At 55.3% G+C, this 18,940-nt stretch overlaps 1 protein-coding gene across 3 annotated transcripts in view; it reads right to left on the bottom strand.

The window, feature by feature from the left end:
• Window positions 1-18,940, bottom strand: part of DVL1 (dishevelled segment polarity protein 1) — an 88,163-nt gene that overhangs the window by 42,011 nt on the left and 27,212 nt on the right. For all 3 annotated transcript variants that reach the window (XM_068158256.1, XM_068158255.1, XM_068158257.1), the window contains exons 2-3: window positions 11,511-11,580; window positions 200-321 (exon numbers count right to left, since the gene is read on the bottom strand). In XM_068158256.1, coding sequence (XP_068014357.1) covers window positions 200-321; window positions 11,511-11,580 — 192 coding nt within the window. The remainder of the gene's footprint in view (window positions 1-199; window positions 322-11,510; window positions 11,581-18,940) is intronic.

Genomic DNA, 18,940 nt, shown 5'->3' with positions numbered 1-18,940 from the left:
ACAGCACAGAAGTACTGAAGGAACAGCACAGCTTTGGCTCTCCTTCCCACTCCCCTCTCAGCTCCTGGCAGCCAGCAAGTGCATTGCTTGTTTCTGCCAGTAACAGTAACAGCAGGGAGAAATGTGGGGGAGAAGCAGGCAGGAAGTGCATGTTCTGGGGGTTCAGAGGAGCAGGAAGAAGAGGGCAGGTTGCTCTTACTGGAAGGAGGGAGGCCGGGAGTCTCCGATGCCTCCTGTCCGCTCGAGGGCCGGCGGCAGCTCCGGGTGGCTCTCGGTGCACTGGGAGCCGGTGTCAGAGTGGGAGCTCTCAGCCAGGACCAGCTGCCAACAGAAAGCAGAGAGACTTGCACACACTTGGCACACTCTGGCAGAACCATAGAATCACAGAACCAGCCAGGTTGGAAAAGACCTCAGGGATCATGGAGTCCAACCTATCACCCAGCACCTCCTGACAACCCAACCACGGCTCCCAGTGCCACATCCAATGCCCTCCTGAACACCTCCAGGGATGGGGACTCCACCACCCCCCTGGGCAGCACATCCCAAGGGCCAATCTCTCTTGCTGGGAAGAATTTCTTCCTCCCCTCCAGCCTAAACCTCCCCTGGCACAGCTTGAGACTGTGTCCTCTTGTTCTGGTGCTGCTTGCCTGGGAGGAGAGACCAAGCCCCAGCTGGCTACAACCTCCCTTCAGGGAGCTGGAGAGAGCAAGAAGGTCTCCCCTGAGCCTCCTCTTCTCCAGGCTAAAGGTGTCTTGGCCTTGGTCTCACACTGAGAGATCCTTTTTAGTGTTCATACACAGCTGAGGGGCAGGTGTCAGCTTCTTCCCAGTGGTACCCAGCAGCAGGACAAGAGGCAGTGGATACAAACTGGCACAGAGGAGGTTCCACCTCGACATGAGGAGAAACTTCTTTGCTGGGAGGCTGCAGGAGCCCTGGAGCAGGCTGCCCAGGGAGGTTGTGGAGTCTCCTGCTCTGGAGGCTTTCCAAACCCACCTGGCTGTGTTCCTGTGTGACCTGCCCTGGCTGATCCTGCTCTGGCAGGGGGCTTGGACTCAAAGACCTCCACAGGTCCCTTCCAAGCCTTAGCAGTCTATGATACTCTTGTACCTTGTGACAGGAGGTGCTCAGCCACTGCTTTGCTAAATAATCTGTGAGATCTAAGGGGAAAGAGAGGAAGTGCTCAGTGCCTGTGTGCATGGATGGCTGCCAGGCTTCCATTAATCAGGTTACATTCAATCTCAACATGAAAACCTGCTCAATATTCCTGCAGGCACCACAGGATGACTCTCATCTAAGCACAGAACAGCACACCAGGCAGGGAGTGCACTTCTGCTGGTGGCTTGTCATTCCAGCAGCTCTCTGAGCTGCCCAAAGCAGACCTGAGAGAGCACAACCTGCTCTGGACCAATTCCCAGCCTCAGAGCTGCCACCATCTTCTCTTAAGAGTCTGAACGAAAGCCCAAACCCAGCAAACCTCACCAGCCCCACACTTCAGGGGAAGGAACTGACTCCTGCTGCTCATCATACCTGCATCTTTTGTCTCCATTTTGTCTCCTGATGTTCCCTTACAGCAGAGATGAAGATAGAAAAAGTCACTTTCCACTCATGCCATGGAAAGCAGGAGAGCATCTCATGGAATGGCCTGGGGTGGGAGGGACCTTCAGGATCATCCAGCTCCAAACCCCTGCCATGGGCAGGGACACCTCCCACTAGCCCAGGCTGCTCAAGGCCTTGAACACCTCCAGGGAGGAGGCAACAAAGCTGGGGAGGGGTCTGGAGCACAGCCCTGGGAGGAGAGGCTGAGGGAGCTGGGGTTGCTTAGCCTGCAGAAGAGGAGGCTCAGGGGAGACCTTCTTGCTCTCTCCAGCTCCCTGAAGGGAGGTTGGAGCCAGCTGGGGGTTGGTCTCTTCTCCCAGGCACCCAGCACCAGAACAAGAGGACACAGTCTCAAGCTGTGTCAGGGGAGGTTTAGGCTGGATGTTAGGAAGAAGTTCTTCATAGGAAGGGAGATTGGCCCTGGGGATGTGCTGCCCAGGGAGGTGGTGGAGTCTCCATCCCTGGAGGTGTTTAAGAAGAGCCTGGATGAGGCACTCAGTGCCATAGTTTGGTTGATCAGATGGTGCTGGGTGCTAGGTTGGACTTGATGATCTCTGAGGTCTTTTCCAACCTGGCTAATTCTGTGTTCTGTATCCACAACCTCCCCTGGGCAACCTGTTCCAGAGTTTCACCACCCTCACTGGAATGAATCTCTTCCTCATCCCCAGTCTCAATCTGCCCTCCTCAAGCTTCAGCCCATTCAGCCTCTTCAATCATGCCATCTCCCCTCAGTGTGCCCAGAGAGACATCTTTAATCAGCAGACAAACAGACTCAGAAAGGAAGCTAAAAGTGCTTCCTCTACTTCAACAGTCCACTGACCACACACAACACTTCCTGGCCACTGCCAACAGCAACCAGGCTTGAAGGAGTGCCCTGGAGGTGAAAAGGTTTAGATCCTATTACCAGTCCCCTGAGCCACCTAATCACTTGGCTGAGTCTCTTTACACAGCATCATTAGAAGGTCTTTAATTAAATAAATGCTCAAATAATTACACAGGTTATTAACTTTCTCCAAGAGGCAAAAAGGTCTCAGCTTTCTCAGCTGTGGAAGAACCAGCCCTCCAGAAGAGACTGGGATTCTGCCCCTCTGCTCTGCTGCCCCTCAGCACTGTGGCCAGCCCTGCTGCCCCCAGCAAGAGAGGCACCTGGAGCTGCTGGGGGGGGTCCAAAGGAGGCCACAAAGATGAGCAGAGGGCTGCAGAACCTCCCCTGGGGGGACAGGCTGAGAGAGCTGGGGCTCTTCAGCATGGAGAAGGCTCCAGGGAGACCTTAGAGCAGCCTGCCAGTGCCTGACAGGGGCCTACAGGAGAGCTGGGGAGGGACTTTGGACAAGGGCTTGGAGGGCTAGGATGAGAGGGAATGGATTGAAGCTTGAGGAGGGCAGACTGAGACTGAAAATTAGGAAGAAATTCTTTCCAGTGAGGGTGGGGAGGCTCTGGCACAGGCTGCCCAGGGAGGTTGTGGATGTCCCCTCCCTGGACTGGATGAGGCCTTGAGCACCCTGGGCTGGTGGGAGGTGTCCCTGCCTGTGGCAGTGGGGTTGGAACTGGCTGATCTTCAAGAGCCCTTCCAACCCAACCCATTCCATGACTCTGTGAAAGAGATTCCACCTCTAAGTGGTTAATTAGCAAGGCTTAATTGTAGTACAATCAGCAGGGAGATGCTGGCTGTTAAGGAAGGGGCTGGAGAGGGAGGAGGATAGAAAGGGTTGGTGCTCAGGATGCAGTCAGCTACTCCTAGGAGCACAAACCATAAACATGTGAAGGCAAACACACAGAGGCTGTCAGAAAGGAACTGCCTGAAGACAAAACCCTTCTCCAGCACCACATGGAGACAGCTGCATTATTCAAACCCTTATCACCAAAGCAAGAGAGAGGGAGGAAAGACTGAAGGGGGAGAAAAATGAGATGAGCCTTCCTAATAACTTGGTAATTAAGGTTCCTTTCTTTCAGGTGGGGAAGTTAATGGGAGATGTTTAGAAAGCATGTGGGAGCTGTGAGAGTGCTTCTGAGCCTGGCTCATCCCCTGGGGAATCTCTGTGCAACTCTCCAAACTCAATCCAAGGGATAAAAAGGAGCAAATGAAAAGGAAGTGTGTGTAGGCAGGATCCCCACAGCCCCTCACCCTTCACACTCTCAACTCCATCAAGCTATGCAAACAAGCACCTGGCCCCAGCTCTTTGAAAGCAGGCAAACATCTTCCTCCTTTGGAGCCTTTCTGCTGATGGCAACACTTGCCTCAAAGCTGAGCTTGATCAGGAGAGGAGCCAACAAGACAAATCCTTCCCATATTGCAGGATATTTGCTCCTCAGTGCTGCCCTGCTCCTGGAGGGAGAAGCCTTGGTGATGCAGAGCCCCTTATGAAGGCAAACCCAAGAGCCTGATCCTGGCTGCAGCTGCTGAGCAGAGGCCCAAAGCTCCTCCTGTCCAACCCCCTGCACCCAGCAGGGACAGCTCCAACCAGAGCAGGCTGCTCAGGGCCACAGCAAGCCTGATCTGGAATGTCTCCATGGATAGGGCCTCAAGCACACCCCTGGGCAGTCTGTTCTCACCACTCTCACTGTGCAGAGCTTCCTCCTGATGCCCACCTAATTCTTCCCTGCTCCAGTTTCAAACCATTGCCTCTCATCCCATCCCCACAGCCCCTTCTGAGCAGAGGCAAAATCCCCTGCAGCAAAGCAGCTCCTTTGTGAATATGGCCTCTGGGCTGTGATTTCCTGGAGGATAAGGCCCTGGCTACCTGCTTCTGATTGACCTGCAGTGGGCTTTGGAGTCACAGAGAGCCTCAGACTGTGCCACCTCCATTCCAAAGGCAAGAGGGCTGCAGGAATCCCCACACTGATCCTTCAGCTGCATTCAGGCAATGACACTTCTCAGCTTGAATCACTTCACTGCCACTGAACTCAGACACATTGCAGCTCCTGAAGGGACAGAGGCAACACCTCCCCTTGCCAAGCTGCTTATGACTTCACTACTTGGAATCTGGAAGAGTGGAGATGGGGGGCAGCAGAGCAAAGGACCAAAACCCCCCCCAAGAGAGCAGTAGGGAATCAGATCATCAGTGAAGATATTGACCAGGCTGGGGCCCAGCACTGATCCCTGGGGCACAGCACTGCTGCCAGCTGGCTGTGGCACCATTCACCACCACTCTCTGGGCTCAGCCTCCAGCCAGTTCCTAACCCAGCTCAGAGTTGCTGCTGTCCAAGCCAGGGGCTGACAGCTTGGCCAGCAGTTTGCTGTGGGGGATGGTGGCAAAGGCCTTGCTGAGGTCCAGGTAGACTACATCCACAGCCACCAGGCCCCTGTGCTCAGCACTGCTCAGGCCACACCTGGAGGCCTGTGGCCAGTTCTGGGACCCTCAGGTTAGGAAAGAGGTTGAGATGCTGGAAGGTGTCCAGAGAAGGGCAATGAGGCTGGGGAGGGGTCTGGAGCACAGCCCTGGGAGGAGAGGCTGAGGGAGCTGGGGTTGCTTAGCCTGCAGAAGAGGAGGCTCAGGGGAGACCTTCTTGCTCTCTCCAACTCCCTGAAGGGAGGTTGTAGCCAGGTGGGGGTTGGTCTCTTCTCCCAGGCAAGCAGCACCAGAACAAGAGGACACAGTCTCAAGCTGTGCCAGGGGAGGTTCAGGCTGGATGTTAGGAAATTCTTCCCAGCAAAAGAGATTGGCCACTGGGATGTGCTGCCCAGGGAGGTGGTGGAGTCCCCATCCCTAGAGGTGCTTAGGAAGAGCCTGGATGAGGCACTTGGTGCCATGGTTTAGTTGATCAGATGGTGTTGGGTGAGAGGTTGGACTGGATGAGCTCTGAGGTCTTTTCCAACCTGGTTAATTCTATTCTATTCTATTCTATTCTATTCTATTCTATTCTATTCTATTCTATTCTATTCTATTCTATTCTATTCTATTCTATTCCATTCCATTCCATTCCATTCCATTCCATTCCATCCTATCCTATCCTATCCCTTCCAGCAAGTGACACTCTGTCAATCTGTAGATGATCCTTGTGGTCCCTTCCAACCCTGACTGCCACTGTGACACTATGACACTATGACATCCTGCAGTATCTTACCAGCTTGAACAGAAAGTTTTGTCCTCTTCCTTGCCAAGCTCTGGCAGGAATAAACCCCTCCAAAAGTGAATGGGGGAGATAATGCACTCCTGGGCTGCCACACCACAGCCTCCTCACTGTGTTCCCACCAGAACAAAAAACAGAGTGTCAACCTCAGCTTGCTGGCCAGGAGCCAGCCCTGATCACTGTATTTCAGCCCCTGCAGCAGCACTGTAATCCCTCTCTTCACTTGCACTGTGTGCTGCTGAGGAGCATGCCTGTGGGCTGCAGGACAGCTGCTGGGCTCCCACCCCAAAGGGTTGCACTGCAGCCTGGCACAGGGATGGCTTCCATGTGCTGCACATGGAGGCAGTTAACAGAGAAGTGTGGAGCCAATTGCAACTGCTGGCTCACTTCATCCCATCACACTGGATGCTGCTTGGGTAACAGCATAGGCATAGAGAGGTTTGGGTTGGAAGGGACCTCCAAGGCTCACCCAGCCCAAGCCCCCTGCACTCAGCAGGGACATCCTCCACTAGCTCAGGTTGCTCAGAGCCCTGCCCAGCCTGACCTTGAATATCTCCAGGGATGGAGCCCCAACCACCTCCCTGGGCAGCCTGCTGCAGTGTTGCAGCTCCCTCCTGGTGCACTCTGTGAACCTCAAATGGAAGCAAACCTTCAGCTCCCCAGCCAGAGCCTGGTGAACAGAGTCAGCAGAGCTTCATTTCCTTCCCATCAGTGCTACTGGTAGAGGTTTGATTTCCTTTCCTCTGCTCTGCACCACATTCACTCCTGGTTTTCATTTCCTTGTGGCAGGGCCTTTTACAGGGTTCACCACTCAGCAGACATCTTAAACTCACAGAGGCAGCAGGCCAGCTCTGTTAAACATTCATGGCTGAAGACAGCAGCCAACAAGAACCAGGCTGGGAAGGTGGAAGAGCAAACATTGGTACACTCTGCTCTCATGCTCTCCTCTGGCTAAATATTTATCAGTCTGTGGGCAGGCAAACTGCAGAGGCTCAGCTCTGGCTCCTGCTGAGAGCAGCAGCTCTTGATGTTGCTCTCAGCTCAGGGAGAGGTAAGGGACTGCTAAGAGTAACTACAGAAATACCCCAAAAGGCCCGTTTGTGTTTCTGACAGCAGCTTCAGAGCAGCCACATTCATCTCCCAGTTGAAAGCAATTACTTCCTATCAAGTCCCAGGCATCCCCAGTCCCAAGGCAAAGCTTCACAGCCCTGGCCCATTAGCCCCATGAAGGCTGCTCCCTGAGGACCAATTGCACAAAAGGACTGACTGATGAGGCCCTTCATGCCAGCAGGAGTTCTCTCAAAGGCAAGGGGACTCCACACTGCTAGAAGGCTTTGTGCAGGCCTAGCAGGAACCTGATGTTTGTTTTAGCGACAAGAAATCCTCTGCGGTGCCTTTGTCTGGGGTTTGCTCCCAGCCCTGACCAGAGGCTGTCAGAGAAGGCAGGAAGGAGCTGCTCTAGCTTGGGAACCAGCTGCTCTGGCAGGCTGAAAGGAACAGCTTGAGCAACAGCTTCCTCTGGGGGAGAGGGAGAGGGGGAGAGGGAGAGAGGGGGAGAGGGAGAGAGGGGGAGAGGGAGAGGGAGAGAGGGGGAGAGGGAGAGGGAGAGAGGGGGAGAGGGAGAGAGGGGGAGAGGGAGAGAGGGAGAGGGAGAGGGAGAGAGGGGGAGAGGGAGAGAGGGGGAGAGGGAGAGAGGGAGAGGGAGATGGAGATTGCCCAGAGAAGCTGTGGAGGCTTCAAGCCTGGCAAGTGCTCACAGCCAGGTTGGATGAGGCCTGCAGTGACCTGGTCTAGCAGGGGGGGTCCCTCCCCATGGCAGGGATGATCTTTAAGGTCCCTTCCAACCCAAACCCCTCTAGGATTCTATTCTAATCAGTTTGTTCCTTCCCCATCTCTGTCTCATGCTGATCCCAGCACTCCAGCTACCCCTCAGAGGAATCTAATTCTCCTCCACCAGGACTCAGCTCCATCCCTAACAACTCACTCAGGACCCCCAAAGCTTGGGAACATTTGGAGTGATCCCACTTCCCTTCTCTACAAGCCCCAAATGTCATGGAAGGAGATACACTCCTGTGGCAGTGTCCTCTTCAGTGGGGGTCAGACTTCATGCACAGCTCTCTATTTCCTCCTGTGGGATCACTCAGCTGCTCAGCAGATGCCTGAGTGTGGGGAGAGGAGCAGCAGACCCTGGAACCTGCTCATTTTACACAGAAGGGATCCACAGCACTCTGCTCCTGTGCACTCTCACCCACTGCCTCCTTTCTGTGCCAGGAGGCCACAATGCCCTCAGCTGAAGATCATCCACCAGCCCTAAAGCTCCTGTGTGGAAGGCTTCAGTGGTTCTACCCCAACACATCAACTGCAACTGCCAGTGCAGCAGCTGAACCAGGATGAACACAATCTGCTGGCACCCAGATAATAGAGAAGGGGAAGGGGGGGGAAGCCTCTCAGAAGCTCTGACATCACTGGCAGCCAATAGCAATAATGCACATTCCCAGCAGCCAGTCAGGGAATTGCTCCCAGATGTTGCAAAGCCTTCCCAAAACACACAGCCAGCAGCCAGCTGCCTGCAAAGTGCTGGCTGAGACCTGCCCCCCAGCCAGCAGCAGCCAACCCTCCCCACAGCCCCACTTCTGCTGGGGGGATGGGGCTGCACTGGGCAACAAGGAGACAGAAACATTGGAAGCCTGTGCAGAAGGCCTGAAGGGAACCTGCTCCCCTGCATGCAAGCTGGGACCTCACCCAACCTGCCCAGTAAGAAGCAACCTGAAACAAGCAGCAGTGCAGCAGCAGCTCCATGGGGGTCAGCAGCCCCCCAGAGCTCAAACCAGCCCCTGAGCAGCACCCTCTGCCCTGGCTTGTCTCAGGGCCATGTCCCAGGGACCTGCTGAGGATGGGGCTGTGCAAATGAACCTGCAGCAATAAGCTGGGAGATGAAGAACTCTGGGATTGCACATTGCCCCAGATGGCCTCAGGTTGGAAGGGAGCCCCAAAGCTCCTCCTGTCCAACCCCCTGCACCCAGCAGGGACAGCTCCAGCCAGAGCAGGCTGCCCAGGGCCACAGCAAGCCTGATCTGGAATGTCTCCATGGATAGGGCCTCAAGCACCTCCCTGGGCAGCCTGTGCCAGTCTCTCCCCACCCTCACTGTGCAGCACACCCTCCTGATGCCCAACCTAACTCTGCCCTGCTCCAGGTTCAAACCATTGCCTCTCATCCCATCCCCACAGCCCCTTCTGAACAGCCCTTCCTCAGCCTCCCTGTAGCACCAGGTACTGGCAGGCTGCTCTGAGCTCCCCCTGGAACCTTCTCCAGGCTAAACAGCCCCAGCTCCCTCAGCCTGTCCCCAGGAGGGAGGCTCCCCAGCCCTCTGATCATCTTTGTGGCCTCCTCTGGATCCACTCCATCAGCTGCAGGTCCCTCTTGTGCTGGGGTCCCATCAATTCTCATCTCTACATTGCTGGAAAACCTAAAGGTCAACCACAACCAGTGAGCAGCAGCCACCTGCCCCACACTGTTCAGTCCAGCCAACAAACTAAACAACCACCCCCAACACAACCAACCCAACCCAACCCAACCCCCACCCTGGGATCCAAAGGGCAGGATCTACAACACAGAAGAGAAAAGCAGGCCAGAGGAGGGATGGGGAGGAGGTTTAAATGGCTAATTAGCAGGGATTCCAATGCCACACTAATCCAGCTGTACACTGAGCTCCCAGGGCAGCAGGAGAAAGCAGCTGAGCACTTGCAGATCCTGCCTTGAACGCTCTCTCCTATGGAAATCAGTCCTGCCTGTGACACTGAGATCAAAGTTCCTGCCTGTGACAAACAGAAGGATTCAAATGGCTCTTAAATAAAGAGAAAGATGAAAAATCTCCAGGATCTAAATGTCAGTCAGCTTCTGAACTTCAAAGTAGCCTCTGCACCACTCAAGAAGGGAGCTGGGGAGGGGGGGAAGAGCCAGTCAGGCTGCATGGTGGAGGCTCCATCTCTGGAGGGGTCCCAGACCCAGCTGGACACTGTGCTCCTGGGCAAGCTGCTGTGGGTGCCCTGCTCTAGCAGCTCCCTCCCAGCCTCCACCATGCTGGGATTCCAGGATCTGAAGGGGGCTACAGGAAGGCTGGGGAGGGACTGCTCAGGATCTCAGGCAGTGATAGGACTAGGGGGAATGGAATGAAGCTGGAGGTGGGGAGATTCAGGCTGGAGGTGAGGAGGAAGTTCTTCCCCATGAGAGTGGTGAAGCCCTGGAATGGGTTGTCCAGGGAGGTGGTTGAGGCCCCAGCCCTGGAGGTGTTTAAGGCCAGGCTGGCTGAGGCTGTGGGCAGGCTGATCTAGTGTGGGGTGTCCCTGCCCATGGCAGGGGGCTTGGAACTGGCTGATCCTTGTGGTGCCTTCCAACCCTGACTGATTCTATGGTACCATTCTCTGTGAGCACTCAGTGTTCCAATCCTAAACACTTCACCTCAGGAGGACACACAGACCAGAGCACTGCAGTGACTTAGTGAGGACAACAACCACCACAGAGGGCTTTGGGAGAGAGCCCCAAGCTGCCTGCTTCCAGCTGATGCACATTTTGTGACTCCAGGAGACAAAGGAAAGCAGATAAGGAACCAGCCCTGCCCAAAGGCCAGCAGGAGCAGGGAGCTCATTCTGCCCTGTGCTCAGCACTGCTCAGGCCACACCTGGAGTCCTGTGTCCAGTTCTGGGCTCCTCAGGTCAAGAAGGACATTGAGAGACTTGAAGGTGTCCAGAGAAGGGCAACAAAGCTGGGGAGGGGTCTGGAGCACAGCCCTGGGAGGAGAGGCTGAGGGAGCTGGGGTTGCTTAGCCTGGAGAAGAGGAGGCTCAGGGGAGACCTTCTTGCTCTCTCCAACTCCCTGAAGGGAGGTTGGAGCCAGGTGGGGGTTGGTCTCTTCTCCCAGGCACCCAGCACCAGAACAAGAGGACACAGTCTCAAGCTGTGCCAGGGGAGGTTTAGGCTAGAGATGAGGAAGAAATTCTTCACAGAGAGAGAGATTGGCCCTTGGGATGTGCTGCCCAGGGAGGTGGTGGAGTCCCCATCCCTGGAGGTGTTTAGGGAGAGCCTGGATGAGGCCCTTGGTGCCATGGTTGAGTTGATCAGATGGTGCTGGGTGATAGGTTGGACTTGATGAGCTCTGAGGTATTTTATAACCTGGTTAATCCTACCCTATCCTATCCTATCCTATCCTATCCTATCCTATCCTATCCTATCCTATCCTATCCTATCCTATCCTACTCTACTCTATTCTAGCCTGTTCTATTCTACAGCAGGTAGGGGCCAATGTTTCCAGCCCTGCAATGATCTGTGCAGCTCCAGTGGCCAGGATGTGTAAGGGTTTGAAGCTGGGAACAATGAACCTCCAGGCAGACTGACACAGAACTCCCCCAGTAATTAGGTGCAGAGAGAGGCAGCCAGCACTGCCCTTGCCTGGGTGTCACTGTGGAGTCACCTGCAGCTCCTGAGGCAGGGCAGACACAGATGCTGCAGCTGATGGTTCAGCAGAGTGAACACAAGCCCTTGTGGAGCCCCTCTGCAGAAGGTGCATCAGATCATCCCTGAGAGCTAGAGCCTGGAGGCAGGTTTGGAAGCAAGCTGCTGGGTGGGAAGGGAGCAGAGCCTAAGCCTTCTGAAGCCATGCCTCCATCAGAGGGTCACAGAATGGGTTTGGGCTGGAAGAGATTTTAAAGCTCCTCCAGTTCCAACCCCCTGCCACGGGCAGGGACCCCTCCCACCAGCCCAGCCTGCTCCAGGCCTCATCCAGCCTGGCCTGGAACAGCTCCAGGGAGGGAATCACTGTGCCCACACTACCAGATGAGCCAACATACCCAGGACACCACTCTTCCATTGAAGCAGGGCAGCTTTGCATTGTCATCTGAGATCTCCTCCTTTACCACCCTGTCAAAACAAAAACAAAAATCAACAGGAAGAACATTGAGAGTTTGAAATCACAGCAGGGCCAGAGGCTGCTCTTCAGAGCTTCAGGACAGGAGACACAGCTTTACCCCACAGCTACCACAAGTCTTTCAGGCTGGAAGAGTTTGTGACTGTTAGAGGAAGCAAGGTGACAGCAAAGGGCAGAACAGGACCTCTCCACACAACCACCCCCAACCAGCAGGCACAGAAGTCCTTGCAAGCATTTCCCCCCACTTCAGAGTCTTCCAGCTGCATTTTGACAGGCCTGCTGGTGACCACAGCCCCAGTGAGCCGTGCCAGAGCTCACAGCTCACAAGTCAAGGCCACCCTGCTGGCAAACAAAGGACCATCACCTTCACTTCCTAGCCTGGATTTGGAGGCAAAGCACAGCACAGTCCCCACCAAGGCACAGAAGGAGCTGAGGTCAAGCTTCATACTGAAGCCTCATCTCCTGTACATGCTGCCACTCTGCTCTGCTCTGGTGAGACCTCACCTGGAGCACTGTGCCCAGCAGTAATGGGGACCCCAACACAGGAGGGACATGGACCTGCTGGAGTGGGTGCAGAGGAGGCCACCAAGAGGCTGGAGAACCCTGTGGGGACAGGCTGAGGGAGCTGGGACTTCTCAGCCTGGAGAATAGGATGCTTCAGGGAGACCTTAGAGCAGTCTTACAGTACCTGAAGGGGGCTGAGGAGAGCTGGAGAGGGGCTTTGGAGAAGGGCTTGTGCTGGTAGTATGAGGGGGAAGGGATTGAAGCTTGAGGAGGGCAGATTTGGACTGGAGATGAGAAATTCTTTACCCTGAGGGTGGTGAGGCACTGGCACAGGCTGCCCAGGGAGGCTGTGACTGCCCCCTCCCTGGAGCTGTTCAGGACCAGGCTGGATGAGGCCTTGAGCAGCCTGGGCTGGTGGGAGCTGTCCCTGCCCATGGCAGGGGGGTTGGAGCTGGCTGAGCTTTGAGGTCCCTTCCAAGCCAACCCATTCCATGACTGCATGAAAAGGCTTGGGGGGGTCCTTGCCCAGGTGGCAGGCAGAGGGTGGCAGCCAGGAGTGGTTCAGCTGCCCCGGGGATGGGAAGGGAGCAGGCTGCAGGCTGCAGCGGCCACAGCGCCGCGCTCCGGCGCCGCCTGCACCTCCTGCTGCAGCCCAAGGCAGCGACTGCCAGAGCTGCTGCAACTTCAACTACTAAATATAGCCTTGAGCTAGGAGGCAAGAGAATGACAGGCTGTAATTCCCAGCTTGCTCTGGGTAGCAATCAACACTGCCAAGCACATCAAAGCCGGCAGCAGCCACTAATTTCCAATAGTGCTGTTCTACAAATGATTGTTTGTAGTGCAGAGGCAGCTGCCCTCAGCTCCCAGCAAGCAGAAGCACTGCAGAGAAGGCAGGGGAGGAAGCATGAATGGGGGCAGCCAGATGCTTCACTCTGAGGACAGCTTTGTGGTTCAGATGATGTGGTTCAGTCTTCTGCTCTCCAAGAGCTCAGCAGCCAGGGCCGAGGGAGCCCCAGGGCAGCGGCTGCTCCAGGAGCAGACACAGGCTCAGGGACACACACACTGGGCTGGGCTGGCCTGGAAGGGACCTGCAAGCTCAGCCAGCTCCAGCCCCCTGCCATGGGCAGGGACACCTCCCACCAGCCCAGGCTGCTCAAGGCCTCAGCCAACCTGGCCTTGAACACCACCATGCAGGGGGCAGCCACAGCCTCCCTGGGCAGCCTGTGCCAGGCTCTCCCCAGCCTCCAGGTGGTTGTGGATACAGAACACAGAATTCACCAGGTTGGAAAAGACCTCTGAGATCATCCAGTCCAACCCAGCACCCAGCACCATCTGATCAACCAAACCATGGCACCAGGCTCCCCATCCAGGCTCTTCCTAAACACCTCCAGGGATGGGGACTCCACCACCTGCCTGGGCAGCACATCCCAGTGGCCAATCTCTCTTTCTATGAAGAACTTCTTCCTACCATCCAGCCTAGCAACATCTAGCTCAAACACCTCCCTGCCATGGGCAGGGACACCTCCCACCAGCCCAGCTTGCTCAAGGCCTCATCCAACCTGGCCCTGGACCCTTTCAGGGAGGAGGCAGCCACAGCCTCCCTGGGCAGCCTGTGCCAGTGCCTCCCCACCCTCCCTGGAAACAATTTCTGCCTCATCTCCAGCCTCACTCTGCCCTCCTCAAGCTCAGTCCATTCCCTCTCATCCTGTCACTACAAGCCCTGGTACAAAGTCCCTGTCCAGCTCTTCTTCAGGTTCTTGAAGGCTGCTCTAAGGTCTTCCTGGAGCCTTCTCTTCCCCAGGTGCAACAGCCCCAACATGAATCCCTTTCATGGCTGCTTCAGCTGCTCAGCATGTGGCCTGGGCAGTCAAAGTAGTTTGGAATGCAGCTCACAGGATAAAGTTGTCCTTGTCCTCTTCCAGGAGGATCAGCATGCTGCTGGTGCAGGGGAAGCACAGCTACCTGTCTCCAGCACTTCCCTGGGACAGCAGCACTGCAAGGCAGGCTTCCAACACCACCATGCAGGGGGCAGCCACAGCCTCCCTGGGCAACCTGTGCCAGAGTCTCCCCTCCCTCACTGGGAAGAATTTCTTCCTCCCCTCCAGTCTGCCCTCCTCAAGCTTCAGTCCATTCCCTCTCACCCTACCACTCCAAGCCCCTGTGAAAGGTCCCTGCCCAGCCCTCCTGCAGTCTGTTGATACTGGATGTGGTCCACTGTGGAGGTGTGACAGCAGTGCCCTCAAACAGAGTTGTGAACAGGCTTACTGCATGGACAAAGAGCTTCTGCCAGCAAGGAACAACCCCCATGGCCCAGGAGAGTTAAAGCTGCCCTGCAGAAGGGCAGATCTTTGTTTCCTAGGGCACATCCTGCCTCCTGTGCCTCTGGTTGCTGGCAGGGTTGGAAGTCAGGCAGCCTCTATTCCAGCACACACAATCTTCCACCTCAGCCAGGTTATGAGCCACTCTGGGGCAAAGAGAGCAGAGCAAAGACACAGCCACCCACAGAGCCATGGACACAGCACCAAACAGAAGAGAGCAGTCATCTGCAGCTCACTTGGGTGGCAGTACCTCCCAGCAGCAGGTCTGCCCCATGCTGCCCTGCTGTGCAGCACTCTCCTTGGCAGAGGGCAGACCCTGCCAGCACACCAACAGCTCAGCTGGAGACCCTCCTGCAAGGCCCACAGGCTTGGAGCACCCTCCTCTTCACCTGGGTACACAAGACAGCAGATCCCTCAGCTGAGCCTTAAATGCATCTCCCAGGTAAAAGGAAGGCAAAGGAAGAGAGGAGAACTCACCCAGGGTCACACAGCACATCAGATCACCCAGCAGAGCCTCCCCACCCCTGTACACCCCCAGGCACCTGCTCTCCCCTGGCAGCAAGCTCCTCACTATCACACCTCACATCCACAGCCAGCACCTGGGAGGAGTGTGTGTGAAAGAGGTGTGGATGTGCAGGGGAGGGGAGGAGGGAGCAGCTCTCAGCAGCTCACATCCTCAGATTTAAGGACTAATTACTAAATGAAACAATCAGTGCTGGTAACAGCCCCTCCTTCCCCTGGCTTCCTGGAATTGTGTCTGGAGCTGTGCTGCCACCCTGCCCTGCACAAATGGGAGCCAAACCAGCCCTGGTCACCCTCTCACACCTCACCTCCTACAGCCTTACACTCCTGCTTAGCCTCCTACTAGCCTGACTGCCTGCTCTCCTCCACAGAGGAAGAGCAAGGACCCTTCAGGCTAACTCTCATCCCTCTGCCAAGCTGTTTGCTGCCTCCCAATACCTGCTGCCTGCACACTGGGAGCACCAAGGGAACCCCACAAGCCTCCAATGAGTCTCTGATTCATAAGGACTCAAGTGGGTATTAAAGCCTGCTGTGATGGTGTTGCACACACTTGCATTCTGATTGCATCAGGCACTCCTGGGAGACACTTCAGCCCCACAATTAGCTAGATGAGCTTTTGCTTTCCACTCAGGAACATGAGGTCAACAAGGAAATTCTCCCCTCCCTGATTCCAAGGCCACAAGAGATGGGCAATGCAGGTTTGAGACCCCTAGAGCTTCCCAACCTGCACATCCTAACCCACCTCAACCCTACCTCATCACTGTGATCACAGCCAAGAGTTTGCTCAGCTCTCCCTTCTTGTCCTCTGCTGGTGAGAGAAGGGGAGAGAAGCTGCATCCATCACTGCCTGTAAGCTCATTAGGTATCCCTGGAGAGAAGCCAAAGCAATTAACCACTTGTCCTCTGCAGATCCTCAATGGCAGGGGGGGAGAGAGTGACAGAGTGACAGAGGCCTGGAGCAGGCTGCCCAGGGAGGCTGTGGAGCCTCCTTCCCTGGAGCTTTCAAGAGCCAGCTGGATGTGTTCCTGTGTGACCTGCCCTGGCAGGGGGGTTGGACTGGAGGATTTGAGGCAGCTCTTTCAATGTCTAAACAAACCTGCAGGTCCAGTTATACCTTGAAGTTGAAGTGTGGGTGGAATTTATTACTAGGTCTGAGTGTAAGAGGTCTGAAGCCAGCTTTTCATTATGCTGGAAGCCTGCCTTGCAGTGCTGCTGTCCCAGGGAAGTGCTGGAGACAGGTAGCTGTGCTTCCCCTGCACCAGCAGCATGCTGATCCTCCTGGAAGAGGACAAGGACAACTTTATCCTATGAGCTGCATTCCAAACTACTTTGACTGCCCAGGCCATATGCTGAGCAGCTGAAGCAGCCATGAAAGGGATTCATGTTGGGGCTGATCCACCTGGGGAAGAGAAGGCTCCAGGGAGACCTTAGAGCAGCCTTCAAGAACCTGAAGAAGAGCTGGACAGGGACTGTGTACCAGGGCTTGTAGTGACAGGATGAGAGGGAATGGACTGAGCTTGAGGAGGGCAGAGTGAGGCTGGAGATGAGGAAGAAATTGTTTCCAGGGAGGGTGGGGAGGCACTGGCACAGGCTGCCCAGGGAGGCTGTGGCTGCCTCCTCCCTGAAAGGGTTCAGGGCCAGGTTGGATGAGGCCTTGAGCAAGCTGGGCTGGTGGGAGGTGTCCCTGCCCATGGCAGGGAGGTGTTTGAGCTAGATGTTGCCAGGCTGGATGGTAGGAAGAAGTTCTTCATAGAAAGAGAGATTGGCCACTGGGATGTGCTGCCCAGGCAGGTGGTGGAGTCCCCATCCCTGGAGGTGTTTAGGAAGAGCCTGGATGGGGAGCCTGGTGCCATGGTTTAGTTGATCAGATGGTGCTGGCTGATAGGTTGGACTTGATCTCAAAGGTCACTTCCAATCTGGTGAATTCCATTCCATTCCATCCCATCCTATCCTATCCTACCCTACCCTATCCTAATTCCATTCCATTCCATCCCATTCCAAACATGCTCTTTAGTGTCCCTTCCAACCCACCCCATTCTCTGGCTCCATGAATGTTAATCCTTCCTGGGCTGCCTTTGAGCCTCATGAAGATGTGGGGGGCTGAGCCCCACGCATGGCACAGCACAACCCTGAAGCTTACACAGAGCCTCACTGCCTGGTGAAGGCTTCTGGTGGCTTCCCACAAAGAGCCTTTTGGGGGCTTTCTGTGCAGTCCTGTGGGAGAGCTGGCACTGTGCAGATGCTCTGAAGGTGAGCAGAGATGGCTGTCTCCAGGTTTCACACAGGCACCAGGCCCTGTGGCATCTGCCTCGGCACGGCCTCCCACTCCCACCTCTGGGGCAGTGCAGACCAAAAAGGCCTTATGGAAACAAACTCAAACCACTCTCACCACATCAACAGCCAGAATGATGCCATCTCATTAAAACATGTATAGACAAATAACCCCAGGGGGAGAGAGATAGTATCTGCCCTAAGTGGTGGAGGTTTCTGCACAGGGACCACAGGAAAGCCATTTGGGAAGAGCTTCTCTGGAACCTTGGAGTGGATGTCAGAGCTGCTTCTCCTGCAGCTAGCTTGACATGCATCTCCCTGGTGGCAGTCACTACAGCCTGGCTCTAAACAACATCTCTCTGAGGGACTCAGAAAGGCTGGTGGCTGATTTTTGACCTGGCTTTGTCACTGGAATGAAAGCACAAAGGAAACCTTTCCCAGGGGAGGAAGAGTTGATCCTTATCTCCACTGCTCTCCTGGATGAGCAGCAGCTCTTGGTCTGTGGTGCTTGGCAGCTGGCAGGCTTGGGTGACACCTTCATTGGAAACAAATTGAGGTTGTAATAAGAGGCCTGGAGTTGCTACTATGGTGGTAATAAGAGATCTGGAGTTGTGACTGCAGCTGCAATGAGAGATCTGGAGCTGTGACTGCAGCTGCAATGAGAGATCTGGAGCTGTGACTGCAGCTGCAATGAGAGATCTGGAGTTGCTACTAGTTCTGGGCCACTCAGGTTAGGAAAGATGTTGAGGTGCTGGAGCATGTCCAGAGAAGGGCAATGAGGCTGGGGAGGGGTCTGGAGCACAGCCCTGGGAGGAGAGGCTGAGGGAGCTGGGGTTGCTTAGCCTGGAGAGGAGGAGGCTCAGGGGAGACCTTCTTGCTCTCTCCAGCTCCCTGCAGGGAGGTTGCAACCAGGAGGGGGTTGGTCTCTTCTCCCAGGCAAACAGCAGCAGAACAAGAGGACACAGTCTCAAGCTGTGCCAGGGAAGGTTTAGGCTGGATGTTAGGAAGAAATTTTTCCCAGAGAGCTTGGCCCTCGGGATGTGCTGCCCAGGGAGGTGGTGTTTAGGAAGAGCCTGGATGGGGCACTTGGTGCCATGGTTTGGTTGATCAGATGGTGCTGGGTGCCAGGTTGGACTTGATGATCTCAAAGGTCTTTTCCAACCTGGTCTGGTCTATCCTATCCTATCCTATCCTATCCTATCCTATCCTATCCTATCCTATCCTACACTTGCAAGAGATCTGGAGTTGGTACTGCAGCTGCAATGAGATCTGGAGTTGGTACTGCAGCTGCAATGAGAGATCTGGAGTTGGTACTGCAGAAGCAATGAGATCTGGAGTTGGTACTGCAGCTGCAATGAGAGATCTGGAGTTGGTACTGCAGAAGCAATGAGATCTGGAGTTTCTACCCCAGCTGCAGGCTGGAGCTGCCTCCCTTCTGGTGGGCTGTCTCTGAGCAGTGGCTGCAAAGTGCTGCTTTTGGTGTGCTGGTGAATTTAAGTTCTGTTATCCCAAGACATCCCCAAGGATGATGTGCAATGCTGTGCATTCAGGGAGCTCCTAATGCTCCACAAGTAGCTCTGAAAGGAGTGGGAAGGGAGTGGGAAGGGAGCTAAAGGCAGCTCCTGTTGGAGGCAGCTGGTGCTGAGGGAGGCTGCTACCAAAATCAGCTCTCCCCCTGCACGAGCAGAGAGCCTTTCTCGCCACCCATGGCAAAGCTGGGCAGCTTCTCTTGCTGTTT

Source organism: Melanerpes formicivorus, unplaced genomic scaffold (assembly GCF_026170545.1).
Source record: "Melanerpes formicivorus ecotype bairdi unplaced genomic scaffold, bMelFor1.0.p_v2 SCAF_39, whole genome shotgun sequence".
In the NCBI taxonomy this organism is placed as follows: Eukaryota; Metazoa; Chordata; class Aves; order Piciformes; family Picidae; genus Melanerpes; species Melanerpes formicivorus.
This window is presented reverse-complemented; position numbering and strand designations above follow the sequence as displayed.